Below are 24210 nucleotides of genomic sequence, written 5' to 3'. Positions count from 1 at the left end.
ATTGTGGACATTACCTCTCGAATTGTTATTGAAAAACCTATATAAAGTAACAGCAGTTTATCAATTGTAAATAAGGTACAAGAAATGAAATCATCTTTTCAGCATCAAGCCCATCTCAGGGAATGGTTTCGGGCTCCGGCCCAAGATAGCCAGAGCGGAATGCTACCAGATGATCAGTATATTTGACAGATAACAGTATACAATGATTCCCGTGAGATAGATAGGGGATGAAAGAACACTAACCTCCAGGAATTAGAGCCGAAGAATACATAACCCTGGTGATAGGCCGCAAATCATCCGCCAATAAATCACCATCCGCCCGCAGCGATAGTGCCATGTACGGTTCCCACGAGTCAATGATAGATTCTGAATATGTCCTTAAATCGACGGATCGTTCTGGATTCGCTGACTTCGCATAGTGGCAGCCGATACCGAGGCTGGTGCCAAATTCGCGGAAGGCGAGACGGTATTTGATGTTGCGGGCTAGGTAGCGGTCTATTTCGAAGAGTTCGTCTGCTCGATCATTAGGTACGTTTCATAAGAGATAAATAGAGACAGGGAAAATACAGATTTGTTGAAAACATCTTTCAGCCAACTTTGCAGCCCATTTCTCCTTATCAGAAAACCAATGACATGTCCACAAAGTCATGCCCAGATCCAACGTATCGGCAGATACGAAATGCTCGCCTTTACGCTCCATGACACGCTTATAATCCGCAATCTCTTCGTCTAGGATGCGACCCTTGCTATGATTAGCACTACCACCTTCAGTAGGATTCATTGCTAGGGCTGATGCCTGCAGTAATCGATATACAACGTAGCCATCAATAGGATCCAAATTACCCTCCGAGGGGACGAGTGCCGTTGTCAGGTCCATACTCATTTTCCACACCATGCGTGGCCGAGTAGAGGTTCTATTGACGAAAAATCGGGGGTGAATTGCTTGCGCCAATGAGATGGCTTGTCTATTATAAGTTGGATCTCCAGTGGCTAGTGACAGACGATTGAGCGCAAACATCCAAATAGTCAGATAATGATGATATTGGCCGTCCCCGTCAACTCCGGTTTCGTCCAATTTGCCAATACGCAAACCTCCTCCTAAGGGGTTTTCGTCTGTGGCGCCGGGCAGTCGTGACTTGCCATCCCTAGTGCGACCGAGTATATCATGCACAGTCTCAACGAGACGACGAGCAAGAATCAAGTATTTATCTGTAGTGTTGACAACACCTGTCCATCTGGACCCGGGACTTGATCCCGAAGCTGCCGCCGAACCTGCAGCTGCAGCTATTTTGGAGTATTCTTGATATAGCGTCAAGAAATTGACAACGCCGAAAGCATCCGTCCAGAGATATCTGCCTCGATGACCACCAGAATTAGGCGGCGGGGTCCAATTTTCCAGGTTTTTGATGTTGGAGAAGTTGCCATATAGTGATTCCATCGATCTCTCGAATCGGTGGAGTCGTGTGGTTGCTAATGTTTCCATGGTGTATGATTTAATAATGCGTCTTGAAATCAAGGCTTTTCTCATGCACTTCAAATCATTTGGTAGACGAAATGTTGTTCTCTTCGCGGCCGGGAGTATCACGCGCCTCAAGATCCGGTCGTCGCACATTCATACTCAACTCAGACTCGTGAATTGCATCAAAACATACAACCCAAGGAGATGAAGTCAGGATATTGTATTCCTTTAGTTGAAGTCATAATAATGTATTCATTTGTGGCAGTTGACGGATAGATGATCTCATGCTCAATCATGAATGGTCGGATTTGTTATACAGAGGCAAACCGAACGGAAATCCCAGCCAGAAGCTTAACTTAACAACGAGAAAACGTGAAACATGTTTTGTCATTTCTAAAACTGTTGTATCTTCTCAATCTGCAGATTCAACTAATATTCTTTATCGCGAAAATGCCGGGACAACTGACTCAATTAGTGCAGGCCGCAGCCAAGCCGTTGCCGGAAATCAAAGATCCGTTGTTCGGACAGATGTTCGACACATTCCGCAACTATAAAGTCGTTCTTTTAGGCGATGGTAGTCACGGCACATCCGAGTTCTACAGTGCTCGAGCAGAAATCACAAAACATCTCGTCGACTTTCATGGCTTCAATATGATCGCGCTCGAGGCCGATTGGCCCGACGCGGAGGCCATCGATCGCTATGTACGTCTTCGTCCTGGACCTAAAGGGCGTATAGGTGGTAAGAGCAAGATCGAGCCTTTCAAGCGATTTCCGACATGGATGTGGAGAAATCGCGAGATGCAAGATCTCGTCGAATGGATGCGCGATAGAAATGCCAAGGTTCGTCCAGAAGAAAGAGCCGGGTTCTATGGACTGGATCTGTACAGTATGGGGGAATCTATCAAGTCCGTTATTCAATATCTCGACCTTGTTGATCCGGAGCTCGGCAAGAACGCCCGTAAACGATATGGTTGTCTACAACCTTGGGTTGACGATCCGGCTTCTTATGGACTCGCGGCATTGCAAGGAATGGAGAACTGTGAGAGCAAAGTTGTCCATATGTTGAAGGATCTCCTTAAAAATCGGTTAGAATATAGCGCATCTGAACATGATGGTGAAGCATTCCACAGTGCTGAGCAGAACGCCCATGTGGTACGCGACGCAGAAAAGTACTACAAGGCAATGTACTATAGCTCAGCGAGCTCGTGGACACTACGTGACACCCACATGTTTGACACGCTGGACCGGCTGTTCCAGTTCAAGCCTCCCAACAGCAAGGCCATAGTGTGGGCGCACAACTCGCATGTTGGAGACGCTCGCTTTACTAGTATGGGCCAACGACGTAAAGAGATCAACATCGGCCAACTCTGTCGTGAGAGGTATGGCCGCGAGAACGTTGCCATCATTGGGTGCGGAACGCATACAGGAACGGTTGCGGCAGCCCATGAATGGGATGAGGATATGGAAGTAATGCGCGTCAATCCATCGCGAACAGATAGCTGGGAATACGTTGCGCATAGCACTGGTATCCCGAACTTCTTGCTCGACTTGCGTCCGGATTTCGCCGGTTCACAACTCCGCGAGGCATTCGCTCAAGAGCCACCAAAGTTGGAGCGTTTCATTGGCGTCATTTACCGGCCGGACACGGAGCGAGTCTCACATTATTCGCAGGCCTATCTACATAATCAGCTGGACGCGTATGTCTGGTTTGATCGGAGCTCGGCTGTGAATCCTCTTGAAAGAGCCCAGCCTCGGACACCCCTGGGTAAAGAAGAGACGTATCCATTTGGACTGTAGTAAGGCAGAGACATGTATGGTAGTTTGAATCAGATTGTAATATGGAATTCGCGAATATCGAGCTCATTTGTACGGAGTAGTTTGATGAGGCAAAGACAAAGACCGGAAAACTAGTGGAGAGACGACCTAAACCGTACAAAGCTTAGCGCGTCTTTTATTTGTTTTGGTCTTGCTGCAAGGAGCAACCCACAACGTCACCGCTTTCTCCTCGTCACGCTTCCCCTCGATTACTTCGATCAAATATTTGCTTATTCGACTCTGTTCGCATTCGTGAGCGAAGAATACTATCAAATTTATCCATTTTGACATCCGTAAAACACAATCACTCGAGCCATTCCTCGAGTTCAGAATGGCACCGCGTCGCTCAGCACGTCTGAGAGGCAACACTCCACTCACTGAGGTAAGTTGGCGCGCCAATTCTTCAACATTCTTGGATTCCTTGCACCTGGGTTCTGATAAACTATACAGGACCAATTTCCAGAGGTCCCTACTACTACTCCCAAGAAGCTCTCGCCTGTCGCCGAAAATGACGAGACAAAAATTAAAGATACCGATCCCAAACCAAATACCACCCCAAAGAGCCAATCCTCTTTGAAAAAAGCCATACTGTCGCCCAATGGAAAACCATCCATCAAAACACCATCAACCGTCGGTGCTGTGCGTCCAGCTCACGAAGAAATGCATCCTAGCAAAGTTCACCAGAGCACAACCAAGCAAGCCGACTCTGGACTTATCCTTGGCTTTCAGCCCATTAAACGTGATTCGAACGGAAGGGTCATCAAAGAGGATCCTGTCACCAACACACCTTCAAAAATCATATCGTCTCCTCCAAGTAATCTTGGCACTCCATCCAAATTTGGCTTCAAATTTTCAAGCGACGACGCTCAACTCAGCGAAGAAGCAAGAAAGTTGATGGCAAGTGTTCGTGAGGATGTCGCTAGAATTAAGGCACAGATGATACTCGAGCGGGGTGAACAACAGCGAAACGCAGAAGCCGCAGAGCAGCCGCTAGGAAATAGAAAGATCATCAAGCCCAAGGGCAAGGCTGGACGTTTCAGCGACGTTCATATGGCTGAATTCAAAAAGATGGACTCTATTGCAGGACATCCCTCTGCTTTTAGAGCACAGCCGGGTCGTTTCACTCCTGCCACCCAGTCATTGAAACGAAAGAGCTCGAAGGCGAAACTTGACGAACCTGAGGCGAAACCTGCACCTTCAAAGTCTCCTGGCATTGCTGCTAAACGTGTGAAACGCGCCGAGATTCAGACGACTTCCACCACTCGGCCGCTTGCGAATATTGGTACCCAGCGGAAGACGGGTATTCCACAGCCCGGCACATCTATGTTCCGTAGTAGCTCTTTAATGACACCCACAAAGTCTTCTACTGCCCGTTTCGCGTCGGCACGGCCTTCGAAGACCTCCATGATCCCTTCTCTGGCTGGCTCTCCATCACGCCCAGCTGTACCCCAGACACCCAAGACTGAGTTCAATCCCAGACTCAAGAAATCACTTCCAAGTCTTGGAAACCTAAAGTCGATTCTGAGACGCCGTCAGCCATTGTTTTCAACTGACCCTGCAAAGATCGCTGCAGGAACACACATCACAGCTCCAAATTTCAGTCCCGACATCGACTTGAAAGGTCTCCCCACGGCAACTTTTGGCAGCGTTGACCAGACCCCTTCTCCCAAGAAGCATGTTGAATTCACATCAAGTACGAAATCTCCCCGTGAATCGATTCTCGAAACACCAACAGCAATAGGGCCCGCGTCTGATGCTCCCGTTGCATCTACGTCTGATATTATGTACCCGACTCTCCCACTAAGAATGACACCCGACAAAGAAGTCATTGATACTCCCACGATTCGACGTGTTCGGGAATCAATCACAGCTGCCCAACCTGCGAGTCCTCTTCCGAAGATACCCGCTATACCTCATGGTATTCCGAATAAGGAACGTAAGCATGATCACGAGAAAGAACAGACTGTAACTCTCTCCTCACCAACCTTTAACCCGACTTTCTCAACTCATCCCACGGCCAGTCCTTTCCCTAAAATGCCGACAGTGCCACATGGAATACCGAACGAGAAGCGTGGGCGTGAGGAGCACAGCAAGAAACCAGATATCAAGTCAACTGATGCAATGTTAAAGGCTCCGATATCACCTCTGAAGGCAAAGAGCCCGTCGATTTGTCTCGTTGCAGTGCCCCATGGCATTGTTAACAAGAAACGCCAGCGTGCAGACGTGAGCGATGACGAAGACACTGAGAACATCCCACCTGCTGATGATGAACGTAATGCCAAACGTCTGAAAGCCAGCCCCATGAAGTTGAATCCCGTCAGCCCCAGTCCAATCAAGAAGCGCCCCATCATTACTCCTGGGCGCATGACAGGAAATCGCGGCCGAGGCGCTACCCCAGGCACTGCGTCGAAGAAGAGTGTTCTCAGCTTGAGTCGCTTGAACATGCTGTCCAAACCAAAGTCTCGTTCTTGAACATGGACAAGACACAGTTGGATGGACTATCTCATCCTCGATTCTTGCCTCACAGACACATCACAACCCCATCCTGCATTATCACGACTATATAGGCGTTCAGCGTGGGATGAAGAGACACGGCGTTACTCGGGTTTCGAACAGACTGACTCTTGCTCGGCCTCTTTATTTGAAGGCGTTTATCTGGGAGGACAAATGTTTGATTTGGTTTAATTTTTCTTTTCTTGTACAATACGAGTTTTTATTCGTCATGTCTTGTTTGTCAGACTGATTACATTTTTGATATTCTTGTAATTTCTTGTTTTTCACGAGATACAACAAGGGGTGGAGAATTGAAACCTGAAAAGACGGAACGCAGCATACAACTAGACGCTGTGGTTTCGTGAGCTTGTGCAAGTACATATCATGACTTGATGCTATGCTATGCTTTGCTTCTTCTATGCAATCCGTGTATGTAGGAAGTATTCTAATGGAAATGTGTCTCACTTTCAGTTGCACTCACCTTCGCAGATGATATCGAGCTTAATGGACCAATGATTCATGAATAAGGTAGGTAGGTACTGAATGAAAATACATGAACACAGGTCATCTAGACGATGACTTCAGAAGAAGAAAAAAAAAACATGCAAACCCATTTCCAACCCAAAGTCAAAGGGGAAAAAAAAACGAGAAGGGTAAAAAGAGAACCCCTCGCACAGAAAACACAAAACTCCATGCTAAAAAGCCCAAATCTCATCTCCCTACTCCATCTTCCTCTATAACCCCAATATTCGAGAAGAATGATCAAATCACCCTTTCATACTCGCCAAGAAAGAATCCAAATTATATTCTTCTTGATACTGACGATCATCCCACAACTCACCCAAATCATCCAACCAGCCCTTTTTACCTTTTTCTTTGACTTCGCCATCGATATCGACCATGTCGACTTCATTACCTCCGGATCCTGCTCCTCCCTCTAGAGTTGGTTTTTCGGCGCCTTCGGCTGTTTCCCCGAGATTGAAGAGGTCGAGGAGTTGATCTGTGTCCATTGTGTTGAGGCCGGCGTTCTGTTGGTTTACTACTGTTGATGCTACGTCGATTTTGAATCGTTGGAGACTTTGAAACCAGAATTAGTAGGGGATTGACGCTAGGGTGGCGGTAGGAGAATGGGGCTTACCTCAAAATCTTCTCTTCTAATGTGCCTCTCGTGATCAACCGGTAGACGTTAACAACCTTCTTTTGACCGATACGATGAGCGCGATCCATAGCTTGAATATCCTTTTGGGGATTCCAGTCATGTTCAACGAAAATAACCGTGTCGGCACCCGTCAGATTCAAGCCTAATCCACCCACACTCGTGGTGAGAAGTAACACGTCGTAGCTGGGGTCGGTATTGAATTGATTGACGATATTCTGGCGTTTTGTGGCTTCAACACTTCCATCCAACCGTAGATATTGAACGGAAGGGAGCATCTTTTTCAATACATCTTCTTGGACTATATCAAGCATCTCTTTCATTTGGCAAAAGACAAGAGCACGATGAGGACTGACGTAACTTGCTCCGGTGTCTAATTCACCTTCGGTGTTAGGATCAACACCGATACCACAATCAACCAACAAATCCCGAAGAGCTGTCAATTTGGGCGCATGTGCGATATCTCGAATATGCGAATTCTTTGCATGTAGCCATCTCTGAACATCGTCGTATTGTTTGTGGCCTTCTTTAATGACCAAGGCAGGAGAATTGCAAAGTCGACGCATGTATTGCAGAGCTTGGAAAATATGCTCTTTAGCAGACTTTTCAGTACTACCCATCTTTGATTGAAGATCCTTTTGCTCTTTCTTGGAAAAGTCCTCAAATAGCTTTCGCTGCAGATCACTCGGATCGCAATAGTAGTTTTGTAAGATTTTGGGCGGCAAGTCATTCAGGACCTCTTCCTTCAAGCGACGTAACAGGAATGGAAGGACCTGCTTGTGCAGAGCTTCGATCGCTAGAGCACCAGCCTCTTGTTCCTTTGATGACGACTTGCTAAACCGACTTGCGGCAATAGGTTTCGCGAAACGATCCAAAAAGACCTTCTCTGTACCCAGGAATCCCGGCATTAGAAAGTCGAATAATGACCAGAGTTCCAAGACGTTGTTCTGGATAGGTGTGCCGGATAGAATGAGTCGATGGTTGCTAATGAGTTGTTTCACGGCCAAAGTGATTTTCGCCTTTGGATTTTTGATGAGATGGCCTTCATCCAGGACACAGTAGTTCCAGCTAATGGGTGTAAAGACCTGCGTGTCATTTCTGCAGATATCATACGATGTAATGACGATATCAGCCTTTTCCAGTTCGCCACGAAGCTGTGACCGTTGCGATGGAGGACCAACGTATGCCACACAATTGAGGAAAGGAGCATATTGTTTGATCTCTTGTTGCCAATGGCCTGATAAGGTAGGTGGACAGACGATCAAGGAAGGAAGCTTGCGGACTTCTGGCGCTTGCGTACGAGCATATTCTTCTGCTCGCATGTGGTGGTCACTCGCTACAATACATAGAGTTTGTAGTGTCTTTCCAAGACCCATGTCATCGCACAGAATTCCGTGTAAGTGGTAGCGATTGAGGAAGGCTAACCAGTTGACACCTTCTTGTTGGTATGATCGAAGCTCGGCTTTGATCGCAACGGGAATTTCGAACGGCTCTATCTTTCGCGGATCCAACATCTGCGACATGAACTTTCTTTCACGGTCACGGCCTTTCAATAGCTCTTCCGACAATCCTGGAGGGTCAGGAATTCCCGCTTCGAGAGGAACAAGCTTGACCAAGGTCGCGAAAGATGTTGTAGATAGCAGTCGAACTTCGTTATCCGAATCACTCATACGACCAAGTACCGGGACGATGAGGAATATGACATATGGTAAAATTCTTTCCTCCATGACATGAATGAGGTGGTAAACACATTCAACAGCTCCTTGACGATGATGCACATCCAATGCATTGTTGACAGTAGGCAGCACTTTCTCGACTAACATGGTCATGCCTTCTACAGTGATGACACTGCAGATTGTCGCAAAACACTTGGCAGCCGCGTATCGGATGACAGCGAGCTGGCATTGCAGTGACTTCGCTATGACTGGCATGAGTTGAATTACCCATGGATGCAGACCAGGATGGAATTTCGGTAAAAGCGCTCTAAGCGTTGACAGTCCATCGACAGCCTCCTGACCAAGTTCGTTGTCAGGTTCCCCAATATTAGCTGGTAGGTCGCCTTCGAGTGCTTCCCGGAGAGGTCTTTCAATAAGAGCAGCGAGATTGGGTATCTTTTCCAGCAATTCACTGCCGAATTTTGTGGCTAACTGCTCAAGCGCCTCCTTAGCTCCGCGTCGCATAATTCTGGCGTGCCGAGCTTCGCGCTCAAACTTGTCTGCATCGACATGATCTCTGCGGTCTTCCTCTTTCCTGAGCGAAAGAATTGACTTTTCAAGGTGGGCATTATGGTGAAACTCCGGCGTCTCCGATGTATCAACACAACAATATTTGACGAGATTGCCTATGATCTTGTCGACTGGACCTCTCTTCGTAGCCGTCGTATAGAAAGCGATGAGGTCAACAATGGCCGAGGCAGAACGCTGTTGTAGTTCGCTGTTATCCTCTTTCTTGATGCTATCCATCATTGCTTTGATGATGTTGCTCGGTTTCTTGGGGATGTCGTGTAAAGCAACCAGGGCGCCAGCTGTCGCAGCGCGGATACGCATGTCTCTCTGGTCCTTGATATTCCTTGCCTCCTCAATAGAAGACTCGGCACTCGATCTTGTATCATTTAAGACCTGGAGAGCAGTGACACGCTGGGCTGGAGTCAGACTCTTCTTAAGACGTTCAAAATCCGGGCCTACAACTTTTTCGGCGTCTTGGATCGAAAATGCGTTGGGTCCAGCTTCGGGGTCACCTTGTACGACAACAGCTAATGTCGGTAGACGTCCGGAAGGTACATGTGCATGGTCTCTGAAAGCGTTGAGTAGAGAATGGCATTGTGCTCGGGTGATCTGTAGGTAGCAAGCTATATCGCTGTACCAGCCAGGACGATCGGCCTCGACAATGGGACGCAAGTTTTCGCACAGCAAGGACGTATATTTACTGTCGGGACCCGCTCGCTTAGCGTACTCTTCAATAATCATGGCAGCTGCGAGTTGAGACGAGGATGCAGACATGGTAAGTCCACCAACAATAGGCTGCCAGAGTGAAGGCAAATATTTTGAGTCCCACATGAACAAGAATTGACCGAGGGCTTGAGCGGCAAATATCTTGGATCGAATCATAGTATCCAATCCGACCAAGTCAATGTCTCCTGATAGCATATGACCGTCAACGTTATGCGCGGAAGGAGGAGGGACTTCTTTTTTCTCAGACTTCCTACGTCGGCCTTTGGCCGACTCTGATACATTGGCCGGACTGGACTTTCTGCCTGGTGTTTGAGGATGAGAGAATGCATACGCCACACCAGACGGTTTGATGAATAAGGAGGCATTCATCGGGATCGGGTAACGAGGAACACCGAATGGACCCATTGCTAATGTGATCAGAGGCTGAACTGATGAGCCTAGCGCCTCGGCTGTGAAGAGATTGCGAGTATCCAGTGCCTTGATCAAATCGTACCAGACCTCGAGTGAAAGCCTGAGAGCGCCCTCATTTCGCTCAACCAACAGGTTCTGGAAGATCAAGCGCATAGCTTTACCGTCTACCCAAGCATTTGAATCATGATCCTCAAGACGAAGAAATGTGGTAAGTGCTCGCAGGGCCGCTAGTCGAACACTAGTAATAGTATGTCGCAAGAAGGGGTATAGGCGAGGCACAAGATTTGCAAAAGACGATTCAGGGTCATCAGCAGCGTTAGCTTTCATGGCCTCTAGAACCTCTGGGAACGTGCACAGTTTGGCTAGCAAGTCCATGACGGAACCAGTACTAGCGCTCAGATCGTCTTGTAAATTCGACAGACAATCCCATACGATATTGATGAGAGCGCTCAGAGAGCCTTGTCGCGATTTGACCAGCTCTTCAGCGATGGGTATTAGGGTGGCTGCACTAACGGCTCGTACATCGTCGTCAAAATCTGCTAGTCCCTTCATCACTGCCTCTAATACGCCGTCCATAATTTGGGCATCCTTGATCAATAGCTCTTTTCGGACTGCTACCAAATACCTCAGGCCGATCATACCACCATGACACACTTCCCAAATAGGCCTTTCAAGCCCAAGGTCCCTTAACATGATGATGCGGTGCAGAGTTCGGTACACTTGGACGACCGATTGCGACGGTAAATGGGCAAGCACAGCACCCAAGGTCTGGCCAACGGTTTCGCGAATAGGCGCAACCACATTATCAGAGATGTAATCACCGAACCGGTCGAGCATAAACACGCAGAGCAGACGACACGCCAAGTCATCCAGCCATTGCCGATTTAGCAAGTCGTTTTCCTTCCTGGATTTACCTAGCTGACGGCCAGCACCCGATCCTTGCACTCGAATCACTTCTCGCAGACCCATTGCCGCACCGTGACGGATTTCCCAGTTCGGGTCGAAAAGGTCTACGATCAGAAATTCGCACATGCGTTCGTAAGGCCACTCCTTGCCCTGCTCCTCGGCTTCAGTCTGGATGACGGGTTTTTCCGGAACAATGGGCCCTTTGAACTCTGAAACGATTTTGCTATCATCGTCAACACTGGATCGCTCGAGAGAAAAATAATCAGGCTTCTTCTCGGCTTCGTCCTCTCCGGGCTCGGACTTCAGGTGGAATGGAGTTGCAACAGAAGGCGTCGCCAGACTATCTGACGGTTTCCGTGAAGACAGGTCGACGACTCTCACTTTGTTGGCTCCAAGCTTCGCGTTTTGTTTGTTTTTGCGTTTCAGCTGGTTCAATTGGCGTTTACTAAGACCTGACTCTTCTCCATTCAAAGATTCATTAGAAGATCCGTTCATCATGCTGTTTTGCCGCGATGGGATTGGAACAGGCTTTTCGCTTTTGGGAGCAGACGTAAAATCGGCCTCGTCAACCAAGTCATCGTCAAGATACTCCCCAGCCAGGCCGAGACGCGCTGTTAGGGTTTTCTTTTGGTGTTGCAACCTTGCAGCTGGATCCATCCCGCCGATGGTATACTCATATTCCTTGCCTGCGCTGCCGAGTAGTTTCCTACCAAACTTCAGGATTGACCCGATGTCAAGAGTCTCCAACCGCAGCAAGTCATCTGAGGTAGGTGTCCGTTCCTCTTCTTTGACTTCTGATTTGATTTCCACATCGTCGGCATCCTCTGGTTCTTTGATTGTTAAGCCGTCGTCTGCATTTGGGTCATACTGCTCAGCATTTGCTGCGACAAGGCCGATGGCTTTGGCAGCAGCTGTGCGGGTGTCCCATGATTTAGACCTGAGATAGGGGACAATGCGGCCTAATAGATTAAATAACTCATCTGGATGTTGCTTCTGCACATCAGCCAGTTGCTGGGCTGCAGTATTCCGAATTACAGGAGTACTGCCAGTCTCCAGTAGCCTATAATCGATCTCATTGGTCAGTCTGCAACAGCTGGAAGTCATCCATCAGAAAAAAAGGAATCTCACGTGACAAGTCGGTCGAGCCTAGTCCAGATATAGTTAGCTGATCGCCCATTTCCCAAATAGGGCTAGACGAGATGGTGTCAGATAGAAAACTCACCTGGAAGTCATCCTGCTGTTCGGCAACCCCAGAGCTCTGAATCTCTATTGCGCAAGAGGATGCAGCTCAGGTAAAGCACAGAGACAGTGCTCCTCGCCATAGACAGGCTGAAAGATTCAGAGATGGGTGAAGCCGCCAGATGGAGTGATCTGATTGGCCACCACAACCTCGATGGACAAGAATCACACTAAAATCTGCTATGACTAACAGATCTCTTTATTGGATAGAGTCACCACAGCACACACTTTTTGTATTATGAGCTTATGGCGGGAAATTTCCATCAAAAAGAGGGGAGAGGGAAGATAAAGAAAAATTAAAATTAAAAGAGTCTTCAGAAAAGAAAATCAGCATAAATAAAGTGATAGTAAGCGAAGTGAACAAGAGAGATTTGACGCGAAAAGCAGTCTGGGGGACACCAAATAAGGAAGAGCGCCGCAGAGGAAGGGAGGGTACATACAAGGTCTGGTCTTTCGAGGTTGCGCCGGGCTGTTTATATCATGGATCGCTCTGCGCGTTTGCTGGGCACCGCGGTTAGCCCTAGCCTGTTTTGGGCTTAGCCGCTCACTCGCGCCGCATAGCGTTTTATTTAAATCACGTGATTATCCGGTGCGCTCCTATGAGTCCTCTATCCATGGCTATCGCTTGATGCTCGAAGATATACATTTACTAGTTTACTAGGAAAATATCATGCTGTGACTGAGCCCTGACTGCTGCTATCTCACCAAATGGGACTGCGGTGTCAGAAAGTTCCTCATTAGTCAGATAGGGCATAAACGTCATCGTAGCTTCCTGTCGGTGACCAAAGAAACAGTAGGGCTTTAGTATTCTCTCTATCTCATATCTACATTAGCCCATATGACTCCGAAAGTGCGCTACAGTACTTCAAGGGGTAAGTCGAGAAACCGGACGGAAGTCTAGATCAAGTGCATTGCGATTTATCCTGTACAAATGGCCACATCGCTAAGACCATATAAAAACACACGGTGACTGCCACATTCGTCTCTATCCCCTTTGCGATCGATCATATTTCTACAGACCCAAAACCTTGGCCGACTCGCTCTCCTTGCCCAACAATCCCAGGTTTCGGATATCTTCAGCTTTCGGTGCGTTTTCTCGGGGGAAGGTAGCCTCGGCTTTGCGGTAGGCTGCTTGGAGTCGTTTCGCTCGGACAATCTATATCATATTAGCCTCGACCATGTGCGAAAAACGACAGCAATTCATTCCGGGATTACTGTCTGATCCATAGCGATTAGGATCGGTCGTAGTGCGTACCTCTTTGCTGTGGTGCAAGCATTCGGAGTAATCTTCCAAGGCGTATATGCATTTCTTCTTTCCATCAACTCCTTCCGAGGCATTCACGACGTAGCATCCGAGGAGTTCTTGCCAGAAGGCGAAGCAGCGCGAGGGGCCTGTTGCGACCGATTAGCTCATCGTAATTCGATTGAACAACCGAAGCAATCGGGTAATTGAAGGTCAATTGAGTTGCAAAACAGTAGATATCGACACGTACCGCCGTTGAGACCGAAACCAGAAGCCATCGTTGAATACTGACTGTGCGATGAGAGTGCGATAGAACCAAATGAGTGGAGGTTTGAGTCTTGACTTGACGCTCCGCCTGGAACGGCAGTAACGGGGTCCACAATGCCATGTTCTATTGGCTAACAAATGCTAGACGTGGATTCCGCCGCAACATACAACATACACCATACACAACAATGCGAACATCTCAAGCTCGTTGTAAGACATATCCTACCTGACCTGAAATTCAGGATGGCAAATCTCGACAGTTTGTCGGACGCTCAAGCTATTCTGTTGGCGTGTGAGCTTTGCACTGCTAAGAGCGTCTCTGCATTGCCTCATCTACAACAACATTTCCCTACGTCACTAACTACAGTGCGCCTCTTCCGCATTCTGTTGTCCTTTTTACCGGAGAGCACACCCCCTCAGCAGTATACAACAGTGCTGGATGAGGTTGATAGAGGAGTAGCGCTTACACCATACTCTGGAGATATCGATACAACCAAAGTCAAAAACGTGGAAGAGTCGGTCGCATGGAAACGTGTCCGACAGTTGAAATTACTCCCTCTCAAGTACCCTCATGCCGACAAGACACAAGCCACAGATTCCTTGACAGACTTCCTCATCCATCGAGCCCATAAAATCGATGTCGAAACTGGTTTACAGACTTACATCCTCGAACTCATTTTACCGTTCTATGATCGTTCAGAGTTATTGCGACAATGGCTCGTCTCGAAGATTCTACCTCTTTTACGGTCCAACTACGAATATTATCCGGACAAGGAAGATATGATCTCGCTCGCTGTTTTGGAGGCAATGGATCAAACGACGGGGATAAATGTGTTGCTCTCTATGACGGGGAATAATCCATCCGTGACGGATCTAACGCGGAATCTGAGGGGGTTAGTCGGGCCGTGGATGTGTGGAACTGTGCAGTCCAAGAGGCGCAGATTGAGTCGTGATATCGACACGAATAATGTGGCTGACAGCCAAAAAGAGTCCGGTGCGGCGGGCTGGGATGATGTAAATGACTGGCTATTGTCACAGAGTTTACTGGAATTCGATAGCGTTGCCAATACTCTTGATAGCTGGGATGGACCCGAAGATGTCGACTTGGGTGGATATATGGACATAGACTACTCAACGGAATCGGGACGATTACGAAGGTCCTATGGACAAGTCGGTCTTGCTATAGTATACGCGACCGAGCCGGCCAGGGGTTCGTTTGAGAGGCTATTTCAGATCACGATGAGGGTTGCAAGATTACTGCAGATTGATACCGCCATGGATACGTTAAATGAGGCATCACTGAACGCACTAGAATTGGACCTCACTACCATTTCATCCGCATCCAAGGCATCATTACTGCAAAACGGGCTTCTCAGGGGCGATAACGCATTGACTATTCCTTCCTCGCAGTCGATAAGTTTCTTACAGGCGATTCTCCTATCGACGCGCATTTTGCGTGATTACGGACACATTACTTCATGCCGATCAGCTGCATCTATGTGTTTACATGGCAATGAAGAGACGCAATCATGGGAAGTCACTGCCGTTCTAGACATGATTGTCAAGCAGCCGATGCCAGTACAGGACTGGAGGAAGATACGGGAGCAGATTCTCTGGCTCCGAGATTGGAAGGGTTCTAATGCATTTGGGAAGATAGGTGAATGCCATGGTCTTTTCTGGAAGGTGTCTAAGACGACTCTTGAGATTGAAATACTCAAGGCAATGGTAACTACTGGTGGTATGTCTTGTACTCCGTTTTGCTTTCTTTACTAACGCGGGTAGAATACCGATTGGTGGCGGAGGTGTATACCGAAGCGAATTCTCCTCTGGATTTGGCACAAGTCGAGACAGCTGTGGTGGATACGATTATATCGTTTTACGATACTGCTAGCAACGGTAACAGAAGCAGAGGCAAGATGAAGAAAGCTGTGGAGATGTAAGCACCATTTTGAGGTTTCAAGACAAGATCTAATATATGTGCAGTCTCAATGCATTCCAACCTCGATTCCCAAAGTCCAATCGGTTTAAGGAGTTGACAGCTCTCATCGCCGCAACACACGCCCTCTCCTTCTACTCGTTAACTCTCCAACATGGAGTCCCGTTTCAACCCGTCAGCATCCGCGTCCATCCCGATCCACTATCCTTGATCGAAAAAGTCCTCGACCAAAACTCAAAGAGCTACACAAAGCTAGAAGATTTGTTATCCATCGGAAGAAACTTTGTCACCGCTGGACTTGTTTCACCCGACAAACTGTCGCAGGCACAACAAGTATCACTCCTAGCCGAACGAAGAATCATATCCATGGCAATATCCTCCGCCCTCGCAGCAGATGACTTTGGAACCGCCTATTCCTACATTTTGACTCGATTAACACCCTCCTCACTCCTCCCATCCACCACATCAGAAATATCAACTACCTCTCCAGTCGAAGAAGACATTTCCTGGCGCGCAGCCTACAACGCAGGACGCTACCGATCCCCCACTCTCTCCTCAGAATCAGACCTAACCTCACAAATCACAAACCTCTCCCAAAGAATGGAACTCCTCTCTCTATCCCTCATCCTCGCTCCAACCGCAGACCCCTTACCAGAGGTATTAGGAGCATGGCGGCGCTGCGACGAAGAAATGACCATCCTCCGCAATCGCGAATCCCAAGAAGCCGAAGAATGGGATCGACGAGGCGATCAACAATCCTTTGTTTCTACAGTACCAGGCAGTTTTGCGCCTACAGATAGAGAATTAGACGCCTACGAAAACGCGCAACGACAAAAATCTCGCGGTTTCAAGACTGAGAGTGGGAGAAGATTTGACGCTGAAGCGCCTTTGGGATTATTTGATGTTGCGCGCGGTGCTGCAAGGGCGTTTAGTAAGAATCTTACGCCTTTGCAACAGCATCAACAACAGACCAAAGAAGTAAAAGAAGAGGGGGAAGAAATGAGTAAATCAACAGAATCCCTAGAAAGAGAGCGCGTACGAAAACGGGATGTTGTCTCGAATATGGTTACGGGTGGATTGGCGAGCGGGATTGGGTGGGTGTTGGGTGCTCAGCCTGTTAATCGATAATTCTTCCCTTGTTGATATAATAAAGAGGAATTCTATGTATTGGGATGAATGATGAATGTCATGCATGTCGTATGTATTGTTTGATATATAATCGATAAATATATGAACCAACCAAACGCCCAGATATGAGGAAAGGACAGAGACGAAGTACCGAAACAGGGACGTAGCCATGCGGTGCAACACACAACATGAGTATAGTCTCATGCAATCAATAGTTCAAAAGTGTCATGATAAAATATTCAATTGCAACAGGCACAGCCCGTCTATATGCAATCAGTGGAATGGATGATGGCCAGCTAGTCAGTCCATCCCCATACTTGCTTAATAAAATTAGCCATATTGACTTTTTTATTCTTAATGTCCTGCATCCATGGATGATCCAGCATCCGCCACGGCGTGGCTCTTCGTGGAGGGTCTTTTTCAAGGCTATTCCCAGATATTAGTCCAGACTTGACAGAAAAGTAAGCAAGGGAACGCACCAGCACTCAATAAAGTATTTGAAATTATCAGACCAGTGAATATTGTTCTCTGGTTCGTCTTTTAGCGTTGGAATGGGTTGTCGGACGATATACGTTAATAAATCAATCAGTCCAGCGCGGGGTTGCATCTCTGTTCCATCTGCCGGGAATGGAAATCGGTGTTGAGCGACTTCGAGTAATGTGACGCCTAGGGACCAGACGTCTGAAGTGATGGTGTACGACTGACCCGTGATTCGTTCGGGAGCCATGTAGTATGATGTTCCGATAAAAGTGTTGGCGTCTCCTTTTGTGCCGAATTCTCCGCTGACGCCGAAATCGCACAGTTTGACTTGACCGTTTCGACAAAGTAGAATATTGGATGGTTTGATATCTGCAAACGTTAGACATGACACCTACCCAGGAACCGAAAAAAAAAAAAGAAGAGAATACCTCTGTGAATGATCTTTCGACTGTGCAGATAGGTCAGGCCATTGAGAACGCCTTCGGCAACCTTGCCCAACACTTTTTCGCCTGTTCGCCCGCCGAGTTTCCTAACTTCACGGTAGATGCTATCCAAACTTCCTCCCTCGCAGAATTCCATAGCAATTGAGATAGTGCCTGTAGATTTATCCATGAATGCACCATAGTATCGACAGATATGCTCAGATGCGCAGTCTTTGTTGAAATTCAACTCTCGGATAATTTGTTTCTTGACGTCGGGGTTAGGGTCGGTGGTGATAATCTACTCCGTTAGTTATATGCTTCTAAAGCCATGGTGAGATGGCATACCTTTAAAGCAAATATGGTATTACCATCCTTCAGTTTGCATCGCGTCACTGCACCACCGGCACCTTCTCCGAGACTTCCAAGTTCAACAATTTTCTTCTGTTCACTAGCTGCCAACCAGCCCTGGTCATCCAGATCTTCAACGTCAAGCGGTCGTCCCTTATCGAGACTCAACTTGTCGAGATCCGGTAGCAAGCTATTGACGCTGTTGTCTCTTTCCATGGATACACCACCGTCTCGATCCGAGTAAACAGAGCTAATGGCTGAGGACGGATCCGGAGTGCCAATAGTCGGCTGGCGTAGCCCCATAGCAAATGACAAAGTCGAGTATGACGAAGAGGAAGCACTACCGGGACCACTAGTCTTCCCATCTTGATGGGTGACACTCCCGGACGTAGACAGACCATTACTGCCGTCACCGAGACTATTGCTGCTCGTTGAAATACTGCTCAAATACGGTGTCGGCCTTCCAACCTCACCAGGCTGATTATTGCTACTTCTCATAGGAGTCGCCAATCGAAGTTGCGGTGGCGCAGGTCGACTTGATGGTTGCGGGAGGGGGATGTCTGATATTCGTGGATCTTCGTTGGAAGGATTGACTGGTTTCGTGCTGGGAGACGGAGGGATGCCAAGGGTAAGACGGGGCGTGCGGGTGCCGCTGTTGTTGCGACCGCCGGGCACTGGAGGCCTGAGGAGAGGTGCTGGGGACGACATGTTGGGTGTGTTGATGGGGTTGTCGAGGGTATCGTACGGCCTCGGAGCCAACCCCGAATTTGACGAATCTGCCAGGATGGATGTGGCGGATGAGAATCTATATGTTAATCGAATCGAAGACGTAGGTCAATAATACGGTAGTAGCTGTGATTGTTTCGTCCAGATGAGATGCGATGTCTCAGGCTGAGAGGTGAGAGGTGAGGTGGAGGGGGATTAGGCGCTAGCGGAGTGCAAGAGGGGGAAGCGGCGCAGTCAAGTTGACAGGGTACTCGGTAAACCGATCTTTATATAACGAGTGTCGAAATAGATGAAGAATGATGGTTTATCTTGACCAAAAAAAAGAAGAGAAAACAAAAGAAAAGAAAAAGTGGATGAGATGAGAAAGAGAATTATTCTGAGAGTTGAGTGAGTTGTCGGTGGAAAAGTTGAAACGTGAATGAACATAGACGATATGAAGAAGGGTGGGCTGGACCCACGGCGAAGCGCCGCTCGAAATGATACATGCACCACTCAGCTAGATGTACTTCAGTGTAGACGATAGAATCAACGCAATTTTCAGTTTGCATCTTCATATACGTCTTCATATACGGCTGCGCTGTGGTCTGTATAGTCGAATCGTTGATCTGGTCCTAATGAATACATTGCTACATGGGATATATAATATCCCACGACAGAAGGAAAGGAGCAATCCAGTTAGATAAGCCGACAAGTAGCCCGATCGCTGAGAGGCTGGTCCGACGCTGCGGGGATTTGATGCCAGACCAGTCATGGACAGTCACAGCCGCTGCTAATTCAGCCACAGTCATGAACAGGTTGACCGGCGGCAATTGCGTTGTCTTCGACAGTCGGATTCGCAGAACTGAGTAGGGGGTCGGCAGCTTGTGGAAGCATCGCACGTGTAGTTATATATTGTAGAATCATCTGTGATGGATGAAGAAGGTTGTCAAGGCAAGGAGTCCTTCCATACATCGATCGATCTCCCTCGGGAAGCCAGCACGTGAGACGACGGTACCTTCTTTCAACTCGACTGCGTCAACTGACTATACCCCGTACAACCCAACACTTCGGCAGCCAGCTGAGATAGTTCGTTAAAACGAACTATCTCAGCTGTCCTAAAGGAGACCCCTTTCTAAGGAGGTCATCTAGCTAGCAGCGATACTACGCTGATAGACAAGCTTCATCCACAGTGGATCTAAGACGTGCTTGCGATGTCCCCCTGAACATCCTCCGAACCTCCCCCCCCCCCCTCCCCTTCTCCCTCCCCTCCCCCAATCGTGGTTTGCTAATTGGTGAGTTAGTGGCGAACGTCTAAGTTCATACTACGGGATAAGTGAGGAGTCGCCAAGGAGCAGACCGCTCCTGTCTCTCACTGGTCTCACTTGGATATATCTTGATAGCATATAGCATATAGCATATAGTATATGGTATATAGTGGTAGTAGTTTCTGATGTACCGTGTATACTACGGGATGTACAGGTACGTACATCGACATACAGATTTCACAGCAAAGCGAGTACCAGTACAGACCCCAGAGTCTGGATAAGGAAGGAGCAGGACAGCACAAAACTCTAAGCAGAATTCATCTCATTCTCAGCCAATCAGAACGCGCACCAGATATCAAGCAGGAGGACATAGTGGGTCCAACCCCTGACTAAGTTAGACTAATCCACACTAGCGGGTCGTTCTGGCCAATCGCAGTCCACACAGAGGAGCACTGTCATCACTTTGCGTGGGGAGGGAATAAAACATCTGCCATTGGCTGTTTCGAAACAGACAATCAATTTGCAGCAGCGCTCTCAATGGCCCAGATGAGTAAACACTAGGGCACGATCTTCCATGGCTAATTTCCCTTCTCCTACAAAGACCCCGTCTCTTCCACTCTCTCTCTCTCTCTTCTTCCTCTCTTCTTCTCTCCTCCTCAGCTCACTCTCACACTCAGACTTTCTCTGCTGCCAACTGACTTCGGTCATCCACACTCTTTTCAAACCAACTACCCCACGCTCTTTCAGCAACCAAACCCTCAACCCTCAACCCTCGACTCAAATCGAACTTCCTTGACGGAATCTTTCTTCAAAAACCAACCATCACAACCGGCAAAATGCGTTTCTCCTTGGCTACTCTTGCTCTCTTCGCTGGTGCCTCCATGGCCCAGATCACCGTCACCAGCGTCGACGTCGAGACCATCACCTCCTGCGCTCCCACCGTGACCAACTGCCCTGCTCGCTCGACCTCTGTCGCTCCTGCTCCTCCCGTTGTCACCCCTAGCTCTGTGGCCCCTGTCTCCGAGACTCTCCCCGCTCCCGCTTCCTCCAAGCCTGCCACTTCTGCTCCAGTTGTGCCTGCTGGCCCCAGCACCACTCTCGTCCCCGTGGCTCCTTACCCCTCGGGATCTGTGTCCACCTCTGTCATCACCGTGACCACCTGCGTTCCCACCACCAGCTTGTCCACCATCACTTTCTCCGCCGCTCCTACGCCTGTGGTCCCTGCTGGAACCGGCTCTCCCAAGCCTGTGTCTTCCGGCGGTGTTGTCCCTGGACACTCCACTACGTAAGTTTTTCTCCTCTTCTGTTCTTCGATAAATGGAACATCCCAGCTAACGAGAACAGCCCCGCCTCTCCTAAGTTCACTGGTGCTGCCAACGCTGTCAGCGGTTCCTTCATGATGGCCGGTGCCGCCGCCGTCGCCGCCGTCTTCTTGGCTTAAATCATCTCGTGACGAGTTAGCACGACAGGCTGGTGGATTAGAGGATCGGAGAATTCATGGTCTGGACAGTTACGTGATGTTACTAGTTTGAGCGCAATCTTATTCTTTGAGGACCTTTTTGAAACTCCTTTTTTTTGACCTTCGGAATATACCTTTTCTGGGACTTGACGGATAGAGAGTTATAATGTGTGTGTGTTTCTTCCGTTTTTTCACTTGTACATTTTTGAAGAATCCAGTCAACGAACCATTTTACTTCTATCCGGATATCTCGATCAATTAACTTTTTTTACACCTGAACTTTTTTTTTATATCTTATCGTACGCATTAAGAGCTTAAGATCGTATGGCTCGCATCTGCATCTGCATCTTGAAATGACCAGAGTCAAGTAATCTGGTGGCTGCTGTTTAATTTAAACGTGAAACAGCGGGCTGGTTAGGCTCTATCCTTGATTCGGAGATTGTACTTGTTTATGATTCCTGTATTTCTGCATCTTTACTCATCGCTTAAGTATGGTAGAGGGTAGTTGTAGAGTGCTGATGAGCGACTTGCATTGTGTATATTATCCAGATAATCGGAAACAGATCAATGCTTTTAATAGAAACAGCCGATAAAGCTCAGACCATACACAAAATGCTGACTCTCCTATTGTCAACTCACCAAGGATAATCATTTATACTTCGTCGTAAGAGTAAATACATACCAACATCCTAGATCCTGCAGGGTGATTGTATGGACATACTACGTAGTAAAAATAGTAGCTGAACCCCACCCACATGATCCATCCGCTAGCCAGATACGACTTCACCAACCATAACATCTCTTTCTACAAATAGGGAAAATACTGTATACAGTAAGTAAACGCACAGATCTGTTTACGTCGTACTCGTGGTAAAATACTAAACCTTGGATTTAGCACATTCGACTGTCTCAGAGACTTGTACAATATTCTCGAATAATATTCTCGGTTCGAGAATCTTGACACATACATAGGCGATATACAGTCATATATTAACGTCAAAAATGGAGGACCTATCCTCCCTCGAAGGACCCCCAATGCAAGATGAGCGCTTTTCTCCGGTCTCCCTTGCAATACAATCTCCCGTCTCCCCAGAAGACACCTACATCGCCTACAATCCATACCGAGACATACCTCAAGGATCCGTATCGCCACTGACATCCGCGACACGATCCGTCGATGCGCGAAGCTCCATATCCAGTATTCGAGTACGTTCCCTTCTTTCTTCTCTTTAGAGGCAAAAAAGAAAGAAAGAAAGAAAGAAAACTGATTAGTTTAGCCAACCCTACGAACATCAAGAAGTCATTCCGCTCTCCGTGAGGATGCGACTGATATCCCCCGCCGGCCAGCAAGTACAGATAACAGCAATAATCCTAATACTCTCAGCAGTAACAACACGACAGCCCCGTTTTGGTTACTTGTGAATGGACGACTGGTCTGGATTGAGGATTTGCAGTTATGGGTTCTCTGGGATGATGTGGTTGCATCGAGGGATTTGAGTGCGTATTATTCTCAGCAGCAGCAGCAGCAGCAGCAACAACAGCAACAACAGCAGAATCACCGACAAGAGAACGAGAGGCAGATTAGGACGTGGAAGAGTCTACCGCCTTTACCGCATGAGATTCATCATTTGTTACCCGTGTCCAGCACAGAGGGCGGTTTTGATGGTGATGGTATACGACGGCAGGATCAGTATTACGCGCAGACCACCAGTGCAGCAAATGCGAGGATTCAGTTGCAGTGGGCGAGTTTGGCAGGACAATTGGGTATGTTTCTTCCATTTTCTCAAGCAAGAAGAAGGAGGGCTGATTTGTTGAAGCACCGCATATCTCATCTGAGCGGTCGACGACACGGCCTTTGCAGAGGTCACAATCGTCACAGCCGTCATATTTGAATCCTCAGTCACAACCGGTTCAGCGAGGTGGTTATCATTACTATTCATAACGGTCAGTCCGTTCGGCGATTATGGGGAATCGGAATAATACTTAATGGTACTCTGTATAATATGCATATGGCCGGAGTTGAATATAGGCTGTTTCTCTGCATTATAGCATGATTTTGAGCATCTATTGCTTTGTCTCTCTTTTAATATCAGTTAGGGGTGTTGTGTGTGGTGTTCTCGGGGAGTGCATTACCATGATTTATGATTTATATTTGAGTCTTATATTAACATATTTTGATCGCAGAATAAGATTAAATCAGCACATCTCGTTATTTAATTTCTGCACACTACCTAGGTACATGAACAATCAGATCAACTAGTTATCCATGGCGCCGGGATATATATATCTAAACATGGTCATATACCTGGGTAAACCAAATCATTTCCGTAGTCCACCTGGGCACGAGCTACGAGCAATAGACAATCAAAATCGATATTCTATGGATGTAATCAATAACCGATCAAAAAATATTTCTACCTACGTGCTACCTACTACGTACCTTAGTAGATACTAGAGAGGGGTACAGTTTCAGCCTTGTTAGTCGGCTTGTCTCAGGTTGCCGTCCTTGACGTAGTAACAGAACCAG

At 47.7% G+C, this 24210-nt stretch overlaps 8 protein-coding genes across 8 annotated transcripts, besides 5 other annotated features; 4 read left to right on the top strand and 4 right to left on the bottom strand.

Moving 5' to 3' along the window:
* Nucleotides 1-53: 53 nt before the first annotated feature.
* TSTA_032870 (uncharacterized protein) lies at nt 54-2649 on the bottom strand. The gene is made up of 3 exons (XM_002480422.1): nt 568-2649; nt 244-513; nt 54-162 (listed from the first exon to the last, which is right to left on the bottom strand). The coding sequence occupies exons 1-3, from the start codon at nt 1610-1612 to the stop codon at nt 116-118; spliced, it is 1362 nt and encodes a 453-aa protein (XP_002480467.1). The 5' UTR covers nt 1613-2649; the 3' UTR covers nt 54-115.
* Nucleotides 1910-5746, top strand: TSTA_032860 (erythromycin esterase, putative; the record flags this gene model as incomplete). The annotated part of the gene is made up of 3 exons (XM_002480423.1): nt 1910-3156; nt 3605-3656; nt 3725-5746. 3 exons carry the CDS (start codon nt 1910-1912, stop codon nt 5744-5746), a joined length of 3321 nt encoding a protein of 1106 aa, XP_002480468.1.
* Nucleotides 4078-12424, bottom strand: TSTA_032850 (TBP associated factor (Mot1), putative; the record flags this gene model as incomplete). The annotated part of the gene is made up of 4 exons (XM_002480421.1): nt 4078-6844; nt 6906-12251; nt 12320-12337; nt 12414-12424. The coding sequence occupies 4 exons, from the start codon at nt 12422-12424 to the stop codon at nt 6535-6537; spliced, it is 5685 nt and encodes a 1894-aa protein (XP_002480466.1). The 3' UTR covers nt 4078-6534.
* A 1018-nt stretch (nt 12425-13442) lies between these two features.
* On the bottom strand, nt 13443-13951 carry TSTA_032840 (uncharacterized protein; the record flags this gene model as incomplete). The annotated part of the gene is made up of 3 exons (XM_002480420.1): nt 13443-13586; nt 13686-13822; nt 13924-13951. The coding sequence occupies 3 exons, from the start codon at nt 13949-13951 to the stop codon at nt 13443-13445; spliced, it is 309 nt and encodes a 102-aa protein (XP_002480465.1).
* A 232-nt stretch (nt 13952-14183) lies between these two features.
* Nucleotides 14184-17041, top strand: TSTA_032830 (protein transport protein Sec39, putative; the record flags this gene model as incomplete). The annotated part of the gene is made up of 3 exons (XM_002480419.1): nt 14184-15678; nt 15723-15876; nt 15924-17041. The coding sequence occupies 3 exons, from the start codon at nt 14184-14186 to the stop codon at nt 17002-17004; spliced, it is 2730 nt and encodes a 909-aa protein (XP_002480464.1). The 3' UTR covers nt 17005-17041.
* Nucleotides 17042-17054: 13 nt separating this feature from the next.
* Nucleotides 17055-18962, bottom strand: TSTA_032820 (MAP kinase kinase (Mkk2), putative; the record flags this gene model as incomplete). Its single annotated transcript, XM_002480418.1, has 4 exons — nt 17055-17430; nt 17484-17853; nt 17913-18204; nt 18252-18962. 4 exons carry the CDS (start codon nt 18960-18962, stop codon nt 17301-17303), a joined length of 1503 nt encoding a protein of 500 aa, XP_002480463.1. The 3' UTR covers nt 17055-17300.
* Nucleotides 18963-19295: 333 nt separating this feature from the next.
* Nucleotides 19296-19328: a microsatellite.
* An 870-nt stretch (nt 19329-20198) lies between these two features.
* Nucleotides 20199-20232: a microsatellite.
* Nucleotides 20233-20831: 599 nt separating this feature from the next.
* Nucleotides 20832-20876: a sequence feature (GA-rich).
* Nucleotides 20877-20912: 36 nt separating this feature from the next.
* TSTA_032810 (uncharacterized protein) lies at nt 20913-21960 on the top strand. The gene is made up of 2 exons (XM_002480417.1): nt 20913-21509; nt 21569-21960. Exons 1-2 carry the CDS (start codon nt 21061-21063, stop codon nt 21663-21665), a joined length of 546 nt encoding a protein of 181 aa, XP_002480462.1. The 5' UTR covers nt 20913-21060; the 3' UTR covers nt 21666-21960.
* A 536-nt stretch (nt 21961-22496) lies between these two features.
* Nucleotides 22497-23663, top strand: TSTA_032800 (uncharacterized protein; the record flags this gene model as incomplete). The annotated part of the gene is made up of 4 exons (XM_002480416.1): nt 22497-22515; nt 22579-22889; nt 22961-23447; nt 23545-23663. The coding sequence occupies exons 2-4, from the start codon at nt 22686-22688 to the stop codon at nt 23661-23663; spliced, it is 810 nt and encodes a 269-aa protein (XP_002480461.1). The 5' UTR covers nt 22497-22515; nt 22579-22685.
* Nucleotides 22921-22946: a microsatellite.
* Nucleotides 23195-23236: a microsatellite.
* Nucleotides 23664-24210: the final 547 nt, after the last annotated feature.

Source organism: Talaromyces stipitatus, genomic scaffold (assembly GCF_000003125.1).
Source record: "Talaromyces stipitatus ATCC 10500 scf_1105507295541 genomic scaffold, whole genome shotgun sequence".
Taxonomy (NCBI): Eukaryota; Fungi; Ascomycota; class Eurotiomycetes; order Eurotiales; family Trichocomaceae; genus Talaromyces; species Talaromyces stipitatus.
The sequence above is the reverse complement of the archived record's forward strand: the minus strand, read 5'-3'. Positions and strand labels throughout refer to the sequence as shown.

Coding starts and splice junctions, on each gene's coding strand:
- TSTA_032870 (XM_002480422.1), bottom strand. CDS start 1,612: ATGTGCGACGACCGGATCTTGAGGCGCGTGATACTCCCGGCCGCGAAG. Junction 514..567: donor AAGATGTTTTCAACAAATCT/GTATTTTCCCTG, acceptor ATGATCGAGCAG/ACGAACTCTTCGAAATAGAC. Junction 163..243: donor TTCGGCTCTAATTCCTGGAG/GTTAGTGTTCTT, acceptor ATCATCTGGTAG/CATTCCGCTCTGGCTATCTT.
- TSTA_032810 (XM_002480417.1), top strand. CDS start 21,061: ATGCGTTTCTCCTTGGCTACTCTTGCTCTCTTCGCTGGTGCCTCCATG. Junction 21,510..21,568: donor GTCCCTGGACACTCCACTAC/GTAAGTTTTTCT, acceptor TAACGAGAACAG/CCCCGCCTCTCCTAAGTTCA.